This window comes from Protomyctophum bolini, assembly GCF_963924005.1.
Source record: "Protomyctophum bolini genome assembly, chromosome: 1".
NCBI classification, from domain to species: domain Eukaryota; kingdom Metazoa; phylum Chordata; class Actinopteri; order Myctophiformes; family Myctophidae; genus Protomyctophum; species Protomyctophum bolini.
Window position 1 is genome coordinate 34,176,991 of NC_137862.1, and position 23,842 is coordinate 34,200,832.

General features: G+C 40.0%; 1 protein-coding gene across 1 annotated transcript; it reads right to left on the minus strand.

Annotated features, from left to right (window-relative positions):
* Positions 1-13,058: 13,058 nt before the first annotated feature.
* calca (calcitonin/calcitonin-related polypeptide, alpha) lies at positions 13,059-15,207 on the minus strand (the record flags this gene model as incomplete). Its single annotated transcript, XM_080770440.1, has 3 exons — positions 13,059-13,221; positions 14,469-14,603; positions 15,101-15,207. The coding sequence occupies 3 exons, from the start codon at positions 15,205-15,207 to the stop codon at positions 13,059-13,061; spliced, it is 405 nt and encodes a 134-aa protein (XP_080626566.1).
* Between the last annotated feature and the right edge of the window lie 8,635 nt (positions 15,208-23,842).

Here is a 23,842-nt window from a genome sequence, read left to right on the forward strand (position 1 = left end):
TGCGCTTCAACAGCCAGCTCTTCTATTATAGATAATACAAGTAATATTAAGTATCTCATATAACTTCTCCTCTGAACTGTAAGAATGGACAGTGCACACACACACACACACACACACACACACACACACACACACACACACACACACACACACACACACACACACACACACACACACACACACACACACAGTTTTAAAGTGAGGACTATGTATAGCCCCTTTTTGCAAGAATATGAATATGTTGATTGATTCTTTGCAGCAAGAAATAGAATTTGCCATAAATCTGGCAAATAAACAGAAGAAACTGTGAGCAGCATTTATCTGTTATAAAACAAGTCTCTATTTAGAAAATGTACCGGTATGTTAATTGGGGTGCATAGGTCTTTGCTGCCATCTAGAGGAGCTGCAAGGATATTACTCAATACTTCAAAATAAAGAATTCCTTCAGTTTCATGCATTATTGCTGCAAGAATCCTTTTATTTGAAAAGTTGTTGCCATTTAATTTACAATCCACTTGTTGGTTACTCTGATGCCAAACTAAAAGTTAGATTCTATAAGAAAGATGACTATCCCCATAAGAAGAAGAGACAAGCTAGGAATGTATTAATATCAGGTTATTATAAAATCATCATGAAAAGCGCAGAGCCTTCTCTGATCCTTTGATATCAGAATTATATTATTGTACCACTGCACAATTAAGGGCCATGGGGTTATTTTCCTTTTAAGTTTAATACTATGCACAAAGTTCATCTCAAAAACTACAAAGTCTTAGGAAAACTTCAATTGAAGGATATCCAGATCAAATACAAAAGTTTCATTGCCACTGACATGCAGGAAGTCAAATTAGGCCTTGAAATTATATTAAATTAACCCATTTCGACCGAGACCGATTCTACAAAATGTCTTCTAAATCCTGACAGTTTTCTGAAAAACCCATGTTTCTATGTCAGTCGTTCTCAAACATTTTCATGTCAAGGACCCCCAAAATTATATGTATTTGGCCGCCGACCCCCATCTGAAAATATGTTGTTCCAGGGACCTCCCCAGAAGCAAAAATTTGAGTTAAAAACGTTCGCTCTGAAAGAATATATATATTGAAAGATTTGCACCACATTTTCACGACTTTAAAAAAATAGCAGACCTACAAGATCGTAGCGTGCCACTCGGTGGTGTGCTATGAGCTTGTAGATCTGCTATTTTTCAATAGCTAAAGTAGAACAGAATGCTTAAAACACCAAAAGGGGTTCCCGCCCAGAATGGGTTAAACCCAGCAGACTGGGTTGCAGTGTTCACCGTAGCGCATTATGAATATAATATGAATGTGTTGTATTATTGAATAGGCTCCTCAAGCACACAGCACTGGCTTTGAGCTTAATGTGCTTATTGGTAAGTGTTTGGCAAGCATCAAGAATGAGCATTATTAACCGAGAAAACCTCTGTGACTGAGGGGACAGCCTAAAGATTGACTTTTAAAACAAAGCTAAGAAATAATAAAATAGGTATTAGTTTGTTTTGAAATTTTATGTGAGGAAAAATGCCATTGATTTTTTTTGTTGGACATATATGGACACATGAATTGGCACATTGCCATTAACTAACAGTGTTACTGATGCACAAAACTGAATCTGATTATTTATTGTATAAGTTACTTAGTAGTTACCAAATCATTCATCTGTCTTTGACCAGCACTGCCCTAGCCTCTACTGGGGCCTGCCACAATGAATCCACTACCTCTGACTGAACTCTGACTGCCATCACTCTCTGCTGAAGCTTTCGTCACCTACTTTATAAGGTTTTGTCAGATAACTCACAAATAGATTGAACAAATATTTATTATAGAATGAGAATACAACATATAACATGTTATCTTGGCGTTCAGCTCTGCTACATTTTCCTCCCAGCTCAGAACAATTATATAACCATCATTAACCATTAAGAGCAGGGAGATAGATACAATAACAACCCCCCATGGGGAACAGGAGTAGCAGAGCCCACCGGTGGTGCTGGGGTGGCGGTGGGAGCAAACAGTGCATAACAACACCAGGAACGCATATGCAGAGGAAGGAACGCAGGAAGAATCCAGACTTAGGTGAGCCTAAATACCCCGCCCAATTGGTCAGCTGATTGCCATGTCAGCGAATGACATGTGGGTCTTGCATAACACTGAATGAGCCCCTCGACTACAGTATATCTGACTGAACTACGCATCATTTATGACATCAGAAGTCTTCCTTTTCTCCTCTCTCTCTCCAGATGAAGTTCTAAAACTGGTGTAAAGTCATCAGACCGATAACTTGTCCTCTATACCTCATACCCTCCTCGATCTCCAAGACTATTGCCTCCAATCTATTCATTTTACACCATCATCTTCAACACACATCCATAACCTTAATCTGCATCACATCTGCCTTCAAGTCAGCCAGAGTTACTCCACCCTGGTGACAAGACCTTAGTTGAGGCTGTACTTCTTCTATAGCCCTTAGAGGAAAGGCCATGTAAGTCATCAAAATCAATATGGTTCATCCAACAATGATCATCAATGTGTGCATCAAGTTTCTGTGTATATTCTTAGATGTCTTGTGTGAATGTATATATTTTGGCTTTAAGGTAGCATAGAAGGCCATGAGATCACCAGGATCAGAAGGGTTCATCCTTCAAGCCACTAGTTAAAACAATCTGTGTAGCAGCAACAACTGCACCTCCAGCATCGATTTAGAGAGCTAGTCTCTCAAGCCAGACTATCTATTCCACAATCTTGAATGGCTACAGAAATTGTGTAGGATTTTTTTTTCTCCAGCATTGTTACCAGATTTTTAAACAGAAACAAGCAGCCAGGTCTACGAAAACAAGCCCAAAAGACGCGACTATAGGCCACACAAATACAGTTTTACCACTTCAACCCTGCATTGGCTATTTTTAAGAGCCTACACTATAGGGGGGGGAAAGTACACTCCTATAGGTGCAGTGATGCTAATCGGGTGCATTTTGCATCCCAAAACACAGATTATTGATAATGGACCCATCTGTGGACCTTTCTGGGGGTCCCATGGACACACTACTGTACTCAGCACTGTACTGTAATTTGGTGCCATTTAAATTACTTTATGTTTGCATAACTCTTTAGATTAAGATTTAGTATCTGAAAGATCTTTCAGATACTGTATATTTTATACATGAATATAACCATACTAGATGAAAAGGGAGTTCAATGGTGCAATTTGTAAAAATTACAAAATATGACTTCTAACGTCGTTGAAGCGGGACTCATGAAATGTCCCCGGACCCATCGAAAAGACCACCCCTGGGTCCCGGGACCCATTACAAAACTAATTTACATCACTGCAGGTGGAAGCACTTAAAAATGACACTAGTGATCATCCCAGTGTCACTTTACACTCATGCCACCTGGACGAAGATACAGAACTTTGAAAAAGCAAAAAGTTCATTTCAGTGGGAGGTTTGTCCATTCAGCCATTGCTGTGTATCCTCCTGGGGACTTTTGTATTGTCTTGGAATTATGTTGTTTTGTGATATAATTTTTATGTGGAACAGACTGTGAAGCTGCATATCCCTGTGGGACAATAAAGACAATTATTATTGTTAATTTTCCTCCAGCCCAGAGATTTATTTAAAAGAAATAACATGATCATGACGACAACTGAATATATATGATTGGTTAGCCGATTTGCTCGTCAACATATGACGCAAATATTCCTTTCATCGTCAATGGCATTTAATGTTTGTGTTGCCCCAATATTTCAGGCACATGACATATATTCTCCATTCAATGTCAATAGCAAATGTGAGACGTGACGGGATGAAAAACTGTATATAGGAGGGGCAAATCACACTTGTGTGAAGCGAGCGGTGCCTTTCATCACAATGACGACGTATGATGATGTCAACAACATGACGTCACGCACATTTCATGCTCAAACGGACATTTCTTGCTCAAACGGACACACACAAAGCTGTGCTCTGCACCTCTCAAAAAAATTATAACCTAATAAATCCAGTGCTAGACAAGGAAAAAACAAAGCTGGGATGGACACTGGAGAACCATTATCGATGTGTTAGGTTTGTTTTTGGAATCTTATTTTATGTTTTATTTATTTGGATATTCGTATGTTTTTGTAAAGTAAATATAGTTTAACGGGTGACAGACAGCCCAAGCCAAAATTCTTAGTCGTGGGACAATAAAGTTCACCTTGATATTGTTTCAGCATAGACATCACTATGCCGATTAATTTACTATTCTAATATGGGTAGTCCCAATACTTGATTCTGATTGGCTGTATCTGATTAGACCACGTAGTAAATCTCACGATAATCTACACCTTTAATCACTTTATGGGTGCGCTCGGAAATAGCGCACTAAGCGCACTGTGCAATGCAAACTAATAGGCGAGTGCGCTCCGGTGCGGTATTTCAGAATGCGCCCTCTATCATTCCCAGGTGTGTTACATTGATTCTGCATCTCTGTAGCTCAACTAGGGAAGGGAAGCGCTTGATTTCCTTACACACCCTGGCCGTGCGGGCGTCTAAGCACAGCCTGCGCTCATATGACTATGTACTGTATGAATGGGTGGCTCTGGGTGGCCTTGAAACTAGACAGCAAGCGCCTCATATTCCCAGCTGATGAGTAAACAAGGTGTGGCTCACTCTGGTGGGCGGTAAGTGTAACTACTTTAGAGTTGGAGACACTCGCTGCGCGTCGTGTCTCACTACGCCTCTCAGCCATTATAAAACACACAGTAACCTCACCCCTCTTGCGGCTTATAGGGGGAGGGCATAGTGACGCGTTCGGTAGGATTTTGGCTTATTTGGGAGCCATCTTCCTGCCTACATGTAGGCTAGTAGGATGCTAGGCTACTTGGCTAGTTCGTAAGTGTGCTTGTCAGTGACGCTGGTGTGTATACTGCCACTGCAGTACACCATCTTCCATCTCTCTACTATCGTTCTCAATGTTTACATCTTACTTGACGAGAAGACATGAGGACATATCCTTATCGAACCAGGGAGGGGAAAAACACCACGAGAGTGACGAGTGATCAGTCAAACATGTGTTCTCTCCGCAGTAAATAAAGAATCTCTCAAAAAAAATTAGAGTTATTATTTTGATTACACTGTCATGTTCGTTTGAAGACAGGTAGAGAGCAGAGCATACCGTACATGTGTTCACATGTTGCTGAAGGTTATATTTTGTCAGCTGACACCCAAATCAAAGAAACCATACAGCATGTATTTCATTATTTGATATCTCTGACAGTCAGCGCACTGCAAGGTTACAATGGAAGCATAATTCTCACAGCCGGCGGTGGAAGTTAGGGTATAAAAACGGACAGGGCAGACCCATTACTGTTGTGAATCAAGTTATGTTATTTTGTCATCCGACACCCAAACCATACAGTGTTTATTTAATTATGTTAAATCTACAATGGTATATGTCTCCACAGTGAGGCTGGAAACTGTAGCCTCGCAGCCTACTACTATAGCCTAGTAGGCAGGAAAATGGCAACCAGAATAACCCGTTCTGAGTGAAACTCCTCCCTATGCACTGGCCCTATTGCTTTATTAATCAACAGCAAAACATGTCATTTGGTGTGTTCTCCCCTTTTAATGTGAACTAATCATTTACAAATAAAATACATTATTGTATTACTCTATAATACTATCTTCAAACAAGACAATGGTGAAAACTGGATACGAGTTAATGTCAATTCATGTCTATATTAACATATTCAATCCCTGTACCCCAATTATGAATTACTTACGACAAAGTACGACAATGTATACAACCACGGTTTCATTTTAGTGAAGCGATCATATCTATCAAATGAACACATTGGTGTTGCAGTCAGAACAGAACATGTTTGAAGATACCGTTTAGCCACATGGTGGCAGTGTAGCACCAGGTTAGAGAAAGATTGTAGGTTTTTGTGACCTGAGAAGTCAGTATTTGTACAAAAGTATACCGTAGAGTACATTCATTTATTAATATTTCTTTGGAGCTTTTTGACTAGAGTAACAGCAAAAAAATTACTTATCTCGTGATTCAGTTATTGCCATGATGAGTCATTTGCTACTATGAATAGCAGCCTATTATTCCATTAAACTTCAACCCATTAGACCCGACGCCGATTGTAAAAATGCTTTCAAAAACCTAACCTAATTGTTTCCTGAAAACCTTCAAATTCTTAGTTAAAATAAAATAAATATATGATTATGTTGCTACATGTATAGCAACAACTAATGAGACGCAGATGTAGCTCCTGGATTGAAAGTTATAACGTATAGGTTGCAACAGGTCTAAATGGATTAAGACATATTATTGTAACCTTTTGGAACTCAGTTAAATGCCAAGTGGACAAGCAAAGTTGTCGTATGGGGTTGTCCTCACTAATTGAATCAATACTTTCCTTACATGATATAACATATCAACCGTCCTAGATATATAATTTATCTGCTTATATATTGACTTCTGAAAAATGTTTTGTTTATCGTCATTGTTGCTCCAATGCTCCTGTGAAAAATGTCAGCATTACCATGTTATGTATGAAAGAAAAAATAAAATAAAAACAATAAACATATTGTTTAAAAAAATAACTCTGGTGGAGTCAAATCAAAAGAAAAGTAGTCTCCTAGTTTTTCCATCCAGATGGCAATGAGGGATTGGCGATAGATGCTTGTCCCCAGACACATCCCAGCTCCTCCGAGGCTGTGAACTAGCTAGAACACAGTCTCCTATTTCCTTCATTAGCTCTTGCTTGGGCTTTTGCACATGGTTACTTGCATCCAGCAATAATCCCACTGGCATGTATAATCAACTGAGACTTGCATCATCTGTCAACAGCATTGGTCGACTCGACAGTCAGCCTGGAGAATGCTGAGGTAATTTTTATAGACTTGCTTTTGACTGCATTGGCCAAAAGTATAGCATGGATGGCGGTGTAGTTCCTACATTCACGTAAGGAGGTACCAACTACAGTCATCACACACTAGCAAAATCTCCTATTATCAAAATGGATACATCTTACCACAGAGGTACCCCAGGGGTCCTTTTTTCCCCTCTAGACCTGGTAATGCTCTTTGACAAAAATAGCTCATTTATAAGCTCACGTGTCACAACACCACACGTTGTGAGCTTGTAGATCTGCTGGCCCATTAGAGACTAACCAGGAAACCTCTTGCACAGCACTAACCAACTACATCTGAATGTCTGTCCAACTGCTCCAACAGTATCTTCAATCACTCCCAATATATCAAGTATCAATATATGGTATCTTCTGGGATCTGTTGTTTCTTCCAGTTTCTCTAAGGAATTCAGATTTTTTCCCCAGCACATACACATACTGTAGACTGCAGTAATGCTAAAAATAACTACGACACCCTACCCTAAACCCAACCTCACAGGAAGGGTTTGTTTTAACCTGCCACGGGTTAGTTGTAATTAATCTGCCACACATGCCGGGAGCCATGGGTTAACCTGCCCCAGGTTCGTTTTAACCTGCTGCGCATGTTTAACCATAGAGTATAAAGAAGGATAGACTGAACGTTAAAGCCCAGCTGCACGGGGTTTCCTCATCATACTTCCACGGGTCCGCCTGCAGTCCCTCCTTTTACCACTAGGGTCCAGTGCTTCAACATTGGAGAGCCTCACAGGCCCCTTGGTTTTAACCCACAGCACGGGTTAGTTGTAACCAGCAGCGCATGTCGGGACTCGGGAGCGACGGTGTTGTCGAACAAATGCATGTCGGACTGTTAGGATGTCTAACAAATAAGCCATTCCAATAAGCAATGTTGCCACAGTTGTACTGTTGTAATTGTACTGAAAGTGCAAGTGTCAATAAATACCTTGAATCTTGAAGGGACAATGTTGCTGCTTTGGAGGCGGCTTTTAATGAAGTGAGTTTTGAGGCTTGTAGATGTTCTTCAAAATCACTTCTTTGATCAGAAGACCGGCTGCTTGTACTGCAATTCACCTGAAATGGGACAGGAAATGTTTAGACAGTCATATACACTGACTGTACTACAGCACTGTTTCTCAACCTCTGGTCCAGGGCTCACCTTCTTGGGTTCAAATGGACCCTTATAGTTCTGCAAGTCTGGTTGTACAAATTGAACGAATCGGGACACCCCACTACAATGTAAAATGTAACTCTGAGAATGTAATACCATTAAGGGTCCAAATCTGGAATTGCTATATGCCTACATTTTGTAAGTTTGTCACTGTGGTGGTGTAGTGTCCAGTGCCACTTGAATAGGGTACCAGCCAGGATGTTAGACACAGGTGGGTCATAGCTATGTGATTAAGTGGTGGTGATTACATGCAACGTGACTGGGATTGGATTCATTGACGTGAACCAGTAAAGACTACAAGGCAGCCCTGTCTCCGGTGTGTTTGTAATACTTAAATGTGAATATACAACACTACAGGTGGTCAAATGTTTTAGTTCAACTACCTGTAGGTAACAGGAGTAGAATAATGATGTGATGGTGACAGCTAGGGTGCACGTGTCCGGTGTCCCTATAAAGTTAGCCTATAGCTAGCCATGGTTCATGACTCTCGCATGTCATGATAACCATCATGACATGCCAGGCTTTTGACAGTAGGAAAGGGAAGCTGTGCATATCGATGAAATTAATAGGTCGTTTCTACAGCCTCCTTATAAGTGTATTGTGAATAAATTATCATAATTATACTCCAAAAACACCTGCGCTTGCCTTAATTCATCCTTCGCGTCGCGTGGTTGGTTCTACGATAAACAAGTTGTCGCTATATAGCTTGCTTTTAAGTGGAGACAAATCCCAGAAGCAACTTTCTTATTGAATAGGTGCGTAGCATTTTGTCCTCCTGGACGGCTAGACCAACGAGGACAGCTGAGCTCCATAGTCACATACATACCTAATCAAATTATCTTCAGTCACACCTTATCTCACTCAGGAAAGCAAGTACAATGGCTGATAATGATACAGTATATTGCTTTGCATCTAAATTACAGGGAAATAAATAATACCGATAGCTGCTTCTGCCATGCTGCTTTTCAGGAAAAGTTTACGTTTTCCTTCAGAATGAAAAGCGCATCCTGCCTCCTGCCCCCTACAGGAAGGTGTGTGCGCTCTGTCTATGACGTCACGGCCCAGTGCACTAAAAAACAATAGACTCACTGGCCATGACTGATAAAGATTTTTAATAATAATTAAAGAAAATAATAGACTGGGCATCTAGGAGATAAATATTTCATTAAAATAGGCTGTACTTGATTAGATGTAAGGTAGGCTAATATAGTCAAAACAAAAACAACATATATTATACTAAATATTTTACTTTTTAGCCCTCACTACTGCTGTTATCACTACTAGGCTACTGCATTTTAGCATGTGCAGTTATGCACTCTTAAACAGTTGCTATTAATCCCCAAATTAATTTTAGGTTGCCATATGTTTTGCAGTTTGAAAATAAGTTTCTAGGGTAGTATGAAAATATCATGTCTGGAAACACTTCTGTCTGCATGCAGGAGAACATCCACACTTTTATATTGAGTAATGAATAATGACAGCCAAATCTAGTAGTAGCTTATTTAATAGATAGATGGATATACTGTGGGTAGGTAGGTAGGTATAGGTAGGTAGGTAGGTAGGTAGGTAGGTAGGTAGGTAGGTAGGTTATAGGTAGGTAGGTAGGTAGGTAGGTAGGTAGGTATAGGTAGATGGATATTGGCAGACAGACGGACGGCTATGTATACAGTAGCTAGATAGATGGTCCTGTGTGTAGGGGAGCAATGTGCATGGTTCTCAGAGCTACTCTGTGCTAGTGTGGGAGGGGTTCATCATGATATGGCTTCCAGCTTTCTCCTCATCCTCCCCTTTGCAACCACCTCCAGTTTGCCAGGCTATATAACCTGCCAGGCTAGAACCTTTCTTTATATATAAGGTTGATGATGATCGCAGAGGTCTCAAAAAGAAAGAAAAACTGAAAAGGTGAAGGACTCGCACACCACACAGGATAAATAAAGAAATATCTTTAATTGTATGCTCAACCCTAAATTGTTCAAGTGCAAAAGCACGACCATTTCGGCCACAAGACCCTAGATTACTTCCTACTACAGATAGACCCTGACGAAGACCTTTGTGGTCGAAACGCGTTGGTCCATTTATTTGCCTTGCTCATCCTTCAAATAAACTATTTAATTTTTCACTGAAGACGGAGTGCCTTGGATTCTTTTCTTTTCAAGTCTGCAATTTACATTTTTGACAAGCAGTACCACTTGGAGGAAGAACACCTTTTGTCTATATGGTTTTACCTGTATCACCAAAGAGCACCTATCTAAGAGCCACTACTAACAGATCCCTGCAGCGCTTCCATTCCTCTATTTCTACTTCCTACTACAGACAGACTACAGAGCTATAGCCTTCATCACCAGTTTGTTGGTGTACCTATGCTGGTGTTTTTCCCCAGCAGGCCACGGCAAAGACACCTGACATTTACCATTTTATATACAAATATATTCTAACCATCTTCCAATAAATTATGTTCAAAAGTGCAACATCTTCTTATAATACGACTTCTTGTACATGCCTATGACCATTTCAATACTATTGATTGATTTAAATGTTTATTTGAATAAAGCAATTAAAAAAAACAATATAAACAGAAACGTCATAATAACAAGCAGTACAAAATAAAAATAAAAATAAAAAATAATTAAATAAACTGTACACTAATGCTGACTTTGAACAAATGATCTGAAAACGATCTTTTTGTGCTTGCATAGAGTTTAATAACCTGATTTTGTTTTGTTTTTCCCAGTTTGTTTTCCTCTGCTAATTGTTTTGTAGGCCTATATTGTACTCCTTATAGGACCTTGCTGTATGCTGTATCTCAAGGGGTTATTCCTAATAAAGGAATTTCAATATATATTTACCAGTTAATTATCTATAAAACTGTACTGCAACTTTCTGGTAATCAGCAATACAAGAAAGTAAACGTGTTTCATGGTGCATGAATCCCTTCATACAGATTCATATTCTGAAAGAATGAATAGAAATATCTCCCTCAGGAGGAAGTAGAACATGGTAAGGTCAGAACAAGTGAGTGAACAAGCACGTCAATTATCAAAGACTAGCATGCATGACGTGCAGGGTCTGTTAGACAGAATGGCCAGGGACTCTAATTGCGTTGACAATACTCAGAGGAGGAATACTATTAGACCAATAGCATTTGGTTCATTATCAACCTTTGATCTGTTGAAATAAACTATTGCAATGTTTACAAACTACAATCTACAAGTGCAGAGATGCTAATGCAGAATGGGCTATGTTGGTTATTTCCTCTATGGATGATACTACTTTTGATTAATTCCTGGCAAAAAGGCTGCTCAATTATAGACAATGATTAAACATTTATATTTGAGATGGTGATGGTGTAACACCTCTAATAAGGTGGTAGATGACATGTTATACAGTAGGAGTAGGGAATCACCACCTCGTGTTTAGCAGCACCTCATTTCCTAATAATAGTTTGTACTGTTACAGGTATGTAGTCAAAGTAATTTCAAAGTGACCAGCAGTAAAATGTTTGTGGGTGATACAGGTGGTGTTTGGATTTATAATTGTATATATGGACCAGTTACAGAATGGGATGCAGCTTTTAACAGGACTTGGAGGTTTATACACACCCACCCGCACGCACGCACACAGATACACACACACTTCCCAAGGGTTCATGATGTAGCCGTTATAGTATTCATTATGTACTCTTATTATGTGTACTATGAATATTTTACAGCTATAATTGATGTTAATTATCTTTGTAAAGATGTGGTCAGAATTCTTATGTGGTGTACATTTATACTTGAGGAAAATGTAACATGTTATGTAAATGATCTGACATATGTGAATTTGACTATAAATGCGATGTCTGTAGAACTCAGTGTGAGTGTGGCATGCTGATCTTTGGTTTTTCCCACAATTACACACACTTTTGTAGCTAAAAATACATTTTATTCTTGCTTTCAGTTCACAGTTATCACAATAATCATAACCCTAAATACTTTTTCCTCACACTCACAGTGTACAATGATGAAATTTAAAGAAATGCTTCACATCAAGGCACAAGACAGCCATAGTCAGTGATGGTGGAGTTAATAGTGTTGACAGTTGTGTCTTGGACTCTAGTCCACTGCACTGTGCTGCTGACATAACAAGGAACATCTACACACATCAGAAACAGTACTTTGGCCTCAGGCCAAGACAGGGGACAAAATCCATTTTCATACCTGCTTGCACAAGGAAATATTTTAAAAATCGTCCCCGCAGACCTGTAATTAGAGTCTTTATTTTTCTAGCAGTGTTGCTAATGCTAGATATCTCTGTCGTCTTTATGTAGAGCATAGAACAACAATGAGTACTGGCAGAGCATATATCAGTCCAGCAGTGTGATTTCTTAAATTATGTTCTTATTTCCAGGTTTTTGATGGTGGGTCAGGATGTATTGTTCTCATTTGAAGACTGCTGCAACGACAAAAACAACAAAAGGTATGTTAATCTAACCACAAATGCTCCATGACCATATCCAGTTAAATGTTAAACATTCATAAAGTGTGGGACGTATGGGGGAAGAAATACTTGTAATACAATGTGCTTCATTAAAGAGGTTTAAATATAGAGATTTGCCACTAAATATACAGGACTATGAACTTGGCTGTGATTATATTAGTTATTTTAAATTCTCATTATTGTAAACATTATTCACTTTGGTTGATAACACCGAAAAGGAGAAAGAATGTTTAGTTCATATACCCATTTTCATTTTATGGAAGTTCTCTGTCCACACCCTGCGTTACAACTCAAACGTTCAATTGTGCTGCCTTTCTTTAATTTCAAAGCACAATCAAGTTGTTTCTTCTAACATGTAACTTGTATAACAGGCAAAGTTTTATATATATATATATATATATATATATATATATATATATATATATATATATATATATATATATATAATAAAGAGAATAGTAGTACTATCATACCATACATGTTGAGCCGGCTCATATGTTCACTTGGGGCTGTTTCTTCTCCGCCTCCCAAACGCTTTAGCACCCACATTGGTGGGGACAAAGTTGCTGCTTCCAATCCCCCCTGATCGACTGAGATAGTCAGCCAGGCGGTGGGTTACACATGTGGCTGTGTTGCATCCCCGCTTCTGGGCTGTCACGCTGCTTTTAACAGAGGGAATAGACAGTTTAACATTTTATAAAAAATATTTGTGATCCTTTTAGAATGAATGATTGATGGGAATAGCTGCCATTCATTAATGCTTACCTCTAATGGCTGTTACCAAAGTACATTACATCATTAAACAAATGTATGAGTCCGAGTGGGAAAAAAAACTTTGTATAAAAATGTTTATTGCAGAAGAAATCACACAGTTTTGGAATTTGTATCACTTTTTTTCCTATTGCATATATATATATATATAGCCTATTCCTTACTACTGTATACTACGTCAAAAAAGTTGATTTTAACAATGGAATCGAATTATGGGAGGTGGGGCATGGAGATCAAACATTCTATTGAAGTTAGTCAGGCAAGCGGGACTCGGGAGCCGCTGCCACATGCATCAACGTACTGTATGGATGGAATGGATGGGGGGGGTGAGATATGTTAACTATGAACAGAGGAGATGAAACGTGAAATGTGTGCTGTTGAAAGAGTGGAGCTGCATGCAGGTGACTCATTTTTAATTGAACGAGCCCTCAGGCAGGCTTCATTTCTTGCCAGGTGTGCCCGCTCCTACATCAGTGTGGGGATAGGTTTGCAGTTTGTGGATATCCTGGGACAGTTTGCCCAGCACACAAGTGCTTAGGCTGGTGCAGCGCTTGGATATGGGTCTATCCATGCTGTTAGAGAGAACATGCAAAAACAGGCTTACAGTAAACATTGCATGCAAATAATATGTTGTAAAAACAAATCACATGCTATTATGGTTTAAACATCTCATGCATATATTCATTTTTTCCCCCTCTTTTTCTCTGGTTATAATTTGAAAGGCATGCTGACAGTGTACGCATCTAAAGATATTATTGTTGACAAAAATGCTGCGATTGAATTGTCATGCTTTCATTTTAATACATCTGTTGGTACAACCAACCAATATCATGCATCTCATTCTCATGCCATGAGTGAGCATACGTCCATCATGCTAACTGCGCAACATGCATTAAATTATTATGACAGAGAATAGATTTACTGTATATGAATCATACTCTATACTCTATACCTTCTTTCTAACAATAAACATTGCACTTTCACTTGTTGACATCTCATGAACAAAGATATGTGTTGTATCCAGTTAAATAATACAATAAAAATAAAAAGCCACACAAATCCACCATTAGCAAACCCTAAACCTGATCATTAAAAATGATTGATTATTGTTAAATTATTGATTGATGGAGAGTCATACCTATTTCCTTCAGTTGCATGTTGCTCTTGTTCTTCAGATGACATCTGCATGATCTCCTCCAAGATAGCATTGAGTATCCTCCGGGCATCATAGTTTGTTAGTGTGACTTGGTCCGACACAGGCTCTGAACTGGTTCTGTAAATCCACAGTCGATTAGGTTGATCAGACTGGAACTGCACCAACACTGGGTTAAAAATAGTATGGCTCGGCCAGCTAATGTCTCATGCCTCAGTTAGGGATACAAGCCAAATTCAAAACAATCTGCTAAAAGTGTTCCTTTTAAAAGCTGTCAGGTAGCCAAGTTGCACTTTATGACCAAATCAATATTCCTGTAAGAATAGTGACCATGGTTTCTGTGCAGATTATTATACACCCACCATCAAATATTACACAAAATAAATAGTTTTATTCTCTCATCACATTATTGTCTAAGCATCTGAGCTAGATAGTTTACAAATAACTTACATTGATAAATAAAGTGGGTGGCTTTCTGTAAGGTGTATTGTATAATATTTGATTGGCTGTGGTGTCGTGGGAAGGCTGCAATTGTGTCGATTTTTTTCATCATACAATCTGATCTCAACTCAAAATACAGGCATGTGTTTGTTTTGCAATTCTGCATTTAGACTCACCTGGAAGGAGCTGCGTGTGAGCTGTACATCTGACAAATGACCAGGACATAGGCAAGAAGGATAGCCGAGAACTTCAGCATCACCATGGTCCCCTGTGAAAAGCACATCACATCCCAAACAATTCGATATTCCTCCTAACGGTTGTGTATTCTCTACAACAATGTATACAAATATGAAGCAAGAATCAACTTTCATCCAAGCAATAATAGCTTGTACATAAATACATTTAATTTGTCAACTCTTGACTTTCAGTATAAGACCTGTACAAGCAAGAGTTACAGATCTGGGCACAGTGAGGATGAAAAACTATTGGTGATATACTGACACTAGAAGCTCTTGCCAGAGACTAACACAGCAGCCACTTCCATTATTGGAATGAGCTGCAGTCTGAGAGCAACACATACCCTTGAAAAATTAACTAAACTATACGGTGCAGTAATAACTGGTAGCCCAGAGAATATAGAACAAGTTCACACAATATACTCAGTACTCATTACATACTACTGGATAGTTTCTTATCTCCTGAACCGTAACAGCATGCCATGTACCTTCAAGCGCATTGTAGTGGACTGGTAAGTGACAGAAATTGTCTCATATACTCACCGTAAGTTATCTTCTGGTAAACAATGGTCAAATGATATGTATTTAAGTTATGGACTCTCTTGTGAATCTGTTGAACACAGCCACAGTACAGTGGGTTATATATGTATCTCTTGGGATTATTTATTGATTGAGTAGGTGCTTGATCATAGCCTTTCGACCAATCAAATATCTTAACGCAGTCTGCCAACCAATCAGGACCCCTGCATTGGTTACAGCAAGCCAGTAAAATATATGGTAAGCAAATGACGTCAATACATGGCCAGTGGCCACACAAGTGTTCCATTCACAAAAAACCTGCCAGTCATTCGCACCGGTTGATATCCCAGTTTGTGATGATTTCATTCATTAAACTGGGCATAAGTCAACTGTTAGACAGTGAAGTTTTCAAATGCTGGTACTGTATGAATGAAATTTACTCTACACAATGTTCCATATTCTGAATTAGATTTGCAGACAGAGCCATCTACTGTACATTCTCTCGTATTACAGGATCTACAATTCTACAGTAAATATGTAATAGTCAAATAGACAATGGTGATTCATGCTGTTCCTTTGCTACAGAATTATAATTATTATTGTGCTTTCACTGTATGCAAAATTTGTAATTTCTCAAAAACATTATAGAAGTAAATATAAAAATAGAAAGCTACTGTATATGTAAATGGATAAATGTAAAAATATACAATGGTTTAAAAAAATGCAGGTGGGGCATGTATGTGTGCTATAGTCAAATTAGTATAGTGTATTATATTTCCACACCCCAAAAGCCATTCCTATAATGAACGTAGCATCAAAGAGAGTTCGTGTACAGCTCCTGTGGGATTCATTGGTGTGGCTTATCATAGTCTACCCTGTTTCTTGGAGCCAATTACTCGGCTTTTGGTCCTGGGCCATCCACTAATTCCCCTTACTTAACAATATTGGATGATGTATCGTAAAGCATCCTGCCTCAGACTTTGCTTTTGCGTCACGGAGGAACTCCATTAATGTGGATGAGCCTTTTAGTGCTATTGAGCAAGCTCTGGGTCCTGTGACGGAACCACTAAATCAGAGGAGCAAGACAGAGCCAAGGTCCACCCCCTTAGACCTCTCCATGAGCTGTCGGATACTGGTGGTGAAGGATTCTAAAGAATGGTTACTTGCCCAAGATCTGTTAATAGTCCTGTTCTGTGGCTGAAGTTCTTTGCTTACACAGTAAAATCCTCAGTGTGAATGTTACTCTGAGAGTGTAAAAAATGGCTGTTGTTGGGTCCATGCTGCTCACTTCAATCACTTGAATTTGCTCTGGACAAATTCTGAAATTGTAAAACTAAGTGACTCATCTATGTATGGTATTTTAAAGGTGCCTCACTTACACTACTAACTTAGGGCTATAGAGCGTCGCAGTCCCTCCCCCTTTCAGAACGGCAAGTGGCCAAGGAAATGAAAAGCAATGCATTTTTCCCATAGCCGTTTCTGAAAGTATTTATTTAAAGACGGTTACGCCGCGGACAAAGCCAACTCGGATCGTGACAAATCATGACAATGAACACAATGGTGTAGAGGGCCAGTCTGTCTCTGTGGAGGGCTACCTTCCTTCCCCGAGGAGGCATCTGCACACGGTAAACAACCTCTCCCAGCCTCTCCAACACTTTGCAGGGCCCCGTCCACTTGCTGTCCAGCTTGGGGCTCCGTCCCTTCGTCCGTAACGAGTTGTAGACCCAGACCAGCTCGTCTGGTGCGAAGTCTCGCCCCCGGGACTTAACGTCGTAGTAGCGCTTCTGCTTCACTGCGGCCTCCTGTAGCTGCATAATAATGTGGTCACATGTAAGTCTGCATAAGAGCGGACTTGAGAAAGAGTGGCCCGCCGTCCAGAATTTGAGAGGACGTGTGATGTCATGACATACGTTTTATTTGTATTTTCTCTAGTTATTTGGTCATTAAGGTCCACAGAATGAGAGGTCTGCTCTGCCGGAAATATCGCGAAAAGAAAGTTGTGGACATTTTTGTATACCCCACCATAGACAACCATCCATCTTCAACCGCTTATCCGTAGTCGGGTCGCGGGGGCAACAGCTCCACCAGAGTGCTCCAGACTTCCCTCTCCATATAGCAACATTAGTGACTTCCTCCTGGGGGATTCCGAGACGTTCTCCAAGGCCAGTGAGTCGATGTGTTTCCTCCAACTGCGCCTTGGTCTGCTCCAGAGTCTCCTCCCAGTGGGACGTGCGTCGAGGACCTCCCTAGGGAGATGCCCGAGAGGCATCCTAACCAGATGCCCGAACCACCTAAGCTGGCTCCTTTCGGCCATATCCACTTGCCCAAATGTGCTCAAATGTGCTGACCTCATCACATTTGTGATGGCGGCTATCGCTGTTTTTAGGTCAAGGAGTGTTTTTCGTGAAAAACTAATGCTTGGAATGGATTCAGAATCATATAAACCCCCTAGTTTTACATGTCACATGCTACTTAAAGTATGATGAATGAAATTCATTTTGCCTTATATTGGTTGTCTATGGTGTGGTATACAAAAATGGCCATAACCTTTTTTCGTGATGTGCTGGCAGGGCAGACCTCTCATTCTGTGGACCTTATGACCAAGTGAATAGAAAAAAGAACACAAAGAAAATTAGAAAACTATGTCATGACATCACAGGTTAATCCTTAACCGTTGAGCTTTTGGGCCTGTGGCTCCCCGGCTAAGACTACTAATGTGGGAGGTTTGGTGAATGCTTAGTGAATCGGGCCCATTGTTCTTACAAAGATCACACTCGTGTGAAGTGAGGGCCGCTCTTATCATCATACATCATACATAACATTCCGTGCTCAGCCAATCAAATGGGTTTGGCTGAGTGTTTAACCACACCTGCCATCAGAAGTTGTGAGCCTATAGGACAGAAACATTATTATTCAACTTTAATTGTGAACTCTCTATCAATTAGTAACTGTTGAGAGTCAGAGATAATTCACTTTATCCTATACTACAAATGAAAACATGTCCGCAAAAGGTGTCCGCAAAAGATGTGAGCAAAATTCGGCAGGTCTATGAAAACAAGCCCACAAAGAAATGCCATTCAACACGCTACTTACACACACTACGTAAAAAATAGTGCCGGGATTTACCGACGGAATTAATATATATCTAATCATCTATACCAGGGGTGCCCACACTTTTGAGTGGTGCAACCACTCCTACAACCAGCAATGTCCGTGTACCTGTTTGTGTACATGTTTTTTACTTGAGAGCTACTTTCAAAACGACCAGCTCAACAACATATACCCACCAAATAAAACTATCATCACATTGCTGAAAAAAGTTACAAAATGTAATTGAGGGGCCTTTCATAGGCTACATATAAGACAAACGCACATGGAATGGGAAATAGAGGGGGGAAAATGGAAATGGTAGGGGTTTTTTTTTGGTATTTGACTTTGCTACTGATGATTGTACGCAACAACAAGTATTGCATTGTGTGTTTGAGCTGACAGGCCCTTTTTGATGTCAATCAATCAAGTCATCTCAGGTCATCAGTGGCGTGCACAGACACTTTGAGGGGCAGGTGCTCAAGTGAAACAAAAGGGCACCTTATCTGGAGCGTGGAACCATGCTGCAGCGAGCTGCCGCCTGACTTAATAGTATGATAGATAAGAATTGATAGGCGCGCTAGAAGGTATTTATACCAGGGGGGCTGAAGGGTGGGGGGGAAATCGCGCGATATTTCGGGTCTTATTCGGGTATAATTGGCCTATTAATGACTTATTTAGGACCTAGCACCGTACACACCTGCGCACGCACAACCACACACACACACACACACACACACACACACACACACACACACACACACCATCTATCTCTCTGGAAGAAGCTGAATATGAACGAATATATGAATGAATATGAGTTCCAATACAAACACTGACTCGACAAAGCACCCAACACACAAGAAAGGAAAAAAAAATCTCTAACACACACACACACACACACACACACACACAGAGCCGTATTCAGTACTTCACAGATGGAGGGGTCCAATTGCTTCTTCCCATAGTGCGCTGCAACGTAACTCTGGGATGAGCGGCCCTAACGGGCCGCGAAATTCTAGTAAGATACAAGTTTATACATATAAGCTCATGGGAGAAGTACAGGAAGAGAGCCTATACGACCTTGTGTCATGGGACCAGGCTCTACTTAAAAGAAATAGATACCAGTCCAGACCTGTGCCATTATATCATAAGGGTAAAGGTGAACAATAAAATAACAGTAGGCCTACTATATAAGGCAGGGGTGGACAAATTTGACAATGGAGAGGGCCACTATATCCACATTCATTCCAGAGGGCCACATTGCATATTACTGTCGTAGCAAAAATAGCCGATCTACAAGCTCAAACCGTGTCAAAGCTATTTTTGCTATTTGAATTGAAAATCTGAATGGTTTTTTGCTATTTTTGAATTGGAATCCTGATTCCAATGGTCTCCAGCAGCACCTCTTTTTTCATTGATACGGTTTCTGATAGTCTTGTGATGTGCGTATAATATAATTACTCTCCTTCAACCTGAAGAGGAACAATAAACATTGCTTACATACAGTACATACCCGTAAGAATACAGTAGTCAAGACAGTAATGAGAAGTTGTATTATGTGTAAAGTGTATCCTGAGTTATCGCACATCGAAGGTCAGAGAATCATTCAATCTTAAGTTAAACTTCCATTAGCAAAAATACATTCACCTGCTGGGCTCCATTAGCTCCATTATGTCAGACAGGAAGAAAGGAGAATTTGAACACCTGGACCCAATTGTTGTAGAGGGATTACTAGACCTCTTGGGGCACCTGCAACTGGCACTAAAAGGTTTTGAGCAAATGAGGTTGTAATTCATGATAAATAGCTTACATAGTAAGATAACGCCACAACCAAAGTTCGACAATGATTATTAAATATTTAACTGTTTTATACAACTTTTTTAATGTATCACTTGACATGTTTAACAACTTGGCATCCCTATTTTGGGCATGCATGCCATTGGCAGAACATTTCAAAAGGTTTTATAAGTTTCAAAATGTTTCAAAAAGTTGCAGATCTGAACAAAGGAGAAAGCCTATAGGACTATGACTATATGACATAGTATGGTGGAAAGTATTCATTCGGAAGGTTTCTTTCGTTTTTGGATGTGGTTTTTTGAGTGGTGCAAGGAACAGAAATGTCCCTGTGTCCATCCATATGTCTGTATGTCCCTATGTTTAGGGTACCAATAGGGGGCGCTGTTGCACCACTCACTTCAGACAGGTTTGATTTTTGTGTTTTCATTTACTAGAGCGGTGCATGTTGGGTGGAACGATGTAAGTTGGAAATGGATGCCCCACCTAGTTATTACTTGCGCAAGCAGAGCGTGCCGCAGCCGTGGGTCCGACCGACTCGACACCGGGCACTGCACCACCTGTGGTGGGGTGGAACGCATGTGTTTAATTTTAAGTCGTTGGGGCGAACAGTTCTTGAGTTACGTGGATTATTACGGACGTACGCACAACACACACACACACACACACACACACACACACACACACACACACACACACACACACACACACACACAGACTCTGCTATTTTGGCCACACAGGTATAAAATAGGACTGGTTAATGCCGAATTGTTTGCATGAAAGTGCTCATTAAGGATCCATAACAAGTCTGAACTAGAAAAAGTGCCCTTCTGGGCACAGGTCTCCACCAGGAGGATAGGAGTGTGTGTGTGTGTGTGTGATGTTTGGCAAAATGTTTAGGAGCAATCGGCAACAGCCCTCTGCAGTGGCAGTGAGACTGAGCCTTTCAAGGTGGAGACTGGCGTCAAACAAGGATGCATTATTGCCCCCACTCTGTTTGCAGTCTTCATTGCAGCCATTATCCACCTAATTGGTCACAGCCTACCCTCTAGTGTTCAGATCATCTACAGAACAGATGGCAGGCTGGATTAGCTGTTCACAGACGGACGGACACACGGACACATGTACAGACACACGGACAGACGGACGGAGTGCAAAACATACTCTCTCCCCATGCCTTCGGCCTGGTGGAGACAATTATTAGGAGAGGTCTGCGGAGGCCATTTGAAGCATCTGGAAAAAGCCTACCAGCTGCCTCAACAGGAAGGAACGGCTGGATAAACAACTTCACATCTAATGAGATGCTGGTCATGACTAACCAATGAGTCTGACACAGCAAAGTGGACAGCATGCATGGCCTATTTATAAATAAATAAAAAGCTAAAATAGCTGTCTACAAGCTCACAAAGTGTTGTGATGCTACTGTATGTGTTGCGAGCTTATAGCCTATTATTGCGTGTAGATTGTAGGGAGTTTGCCTTCATTGAGCAAAAGAAAGTGTGAAACTCTGTGTACTTGGAATATATCTTATCTATAAGAACTTTATACAGACAGCAAACCAGACTAAAATCTTGGCCTTTGGACTTCTTCAAGCAAGGAGAGTTGTTGCCCCAACACGGATGCCCCAACATTAAGGATACATGAACTGTATCGGTCTAAAAATAGGCAGAACGATTTTCTCCAGTTTTGGGAGACATATGTCATGAATGCTATGCATTGCAGACCACTACTTAAAGGGGAATACCACTCATTTTCAACATTTTACTATGTCATTAATATACCATAGAGTTGTTGTGTGGAAATAGTAAAGGTTTGGCATGACTTAATTGTCATGTGCCATGTTTTATCTCTATATGCATGGGAAGGAAGATTTCCTGGCAGAAATACAGCTGCCCGGCCCAATCAGATCAAGGGCAATGATGAACCAAGGAAAGATTCAGTGCAATGGCCAACAATATAATCACATTCCCTTCAACAAATGCTTGTTTCCTTTTAAGTGTTCGGTAGTACATTGACCCATAATTTATCTCAAGCATTCAAATATAAAGTCTGCCTGCCCTGTAACTTCCACCATTAGTCAGCAACCCAATGTCTTACATATGAGGGGGAAGGGACAGGAACAAGGGACATGCAGGATAATTCGCAAATTTGTAAAATCATCCAACAGAAGGGTATTTTTGGAGCATAATGGTTCAACAAGCGTAGACACATTTTTGGCATAACTAATAAATAACAAGCCCCAACAGCTTCTAAACATAGTAGGCTGTACATGAACTCTACCATGTTGAGGTGAAGGCAGGTCTAGCTTACAGGGTCATGTGTGTTCTTGACTTCTTGTACTGTTTTTTAACCTTAAATGCCCTGAAAGGCACCTTATAAATAAAATGTATTATTATTATTATTATTATTATTATTATTATTATTATTATGTTCATTTGTTTCAAAAACATGGTAACACAGCAATGCCTTTTCGATTCTCAAACCATTAAAAAAAACCCAAAAAAGAACAACAGGTTCTACTCTATTGTATCATATTTTCAATGTTCCCTCCACTTCCTCATCATTTCTGAAGGTTCTGTCAAGGGCAAGTGGGAAAAACAGGAAGAAACAAAAATGTGAAGAGAAACAGGGGTCAGGCATGAGTATGCTTGTAGGAATTATATGAACTTCACCTTCACCTCAGCATATTTCTGTAAACTGTGAAGCACATTGAATTTGGCCTTGTGGTTGAAATGTGCTATACAAACTGAATTGCCTTGTCTATAAAGTACAAGACACAAGAATGGTACCAATGGACCATGATAGTATGATAAAATATACTGAACTGTTTTGCCAAAGAAACAAAGTATGACATTTCTTATTGTCTCAGCGACCTCAGCCGGCCTGACTCAGTGACATAACAGTTATCTGCATAAGCATATTGATAACCATGATAAGAACAGAATCAGCAGGAACACGCATGCAATATCCTATGCATGTCATATTGCACATACAGTCAGTCCCTCTGATACAGTAGTAGACAATCATCATGGTTATCAATATGCTTATGCAGATAAATGTTAAATGTCACTGAGTCAGCTGACACCATCACTTATGAATGATCTACAGTGAATACATACAACGCAATACATTTCATGTAGTGAGTAAGTAAAATCAGTATTGTTGTTGCATAGCCTATTTGATATGTTTAACGAGTATAGAGGCAAAGCCTGAAATGTTTCATTTCTTCCTAATATTATGCACATGATAGTGACTGCAGTTGAATGTTGCAATTGCATGAAG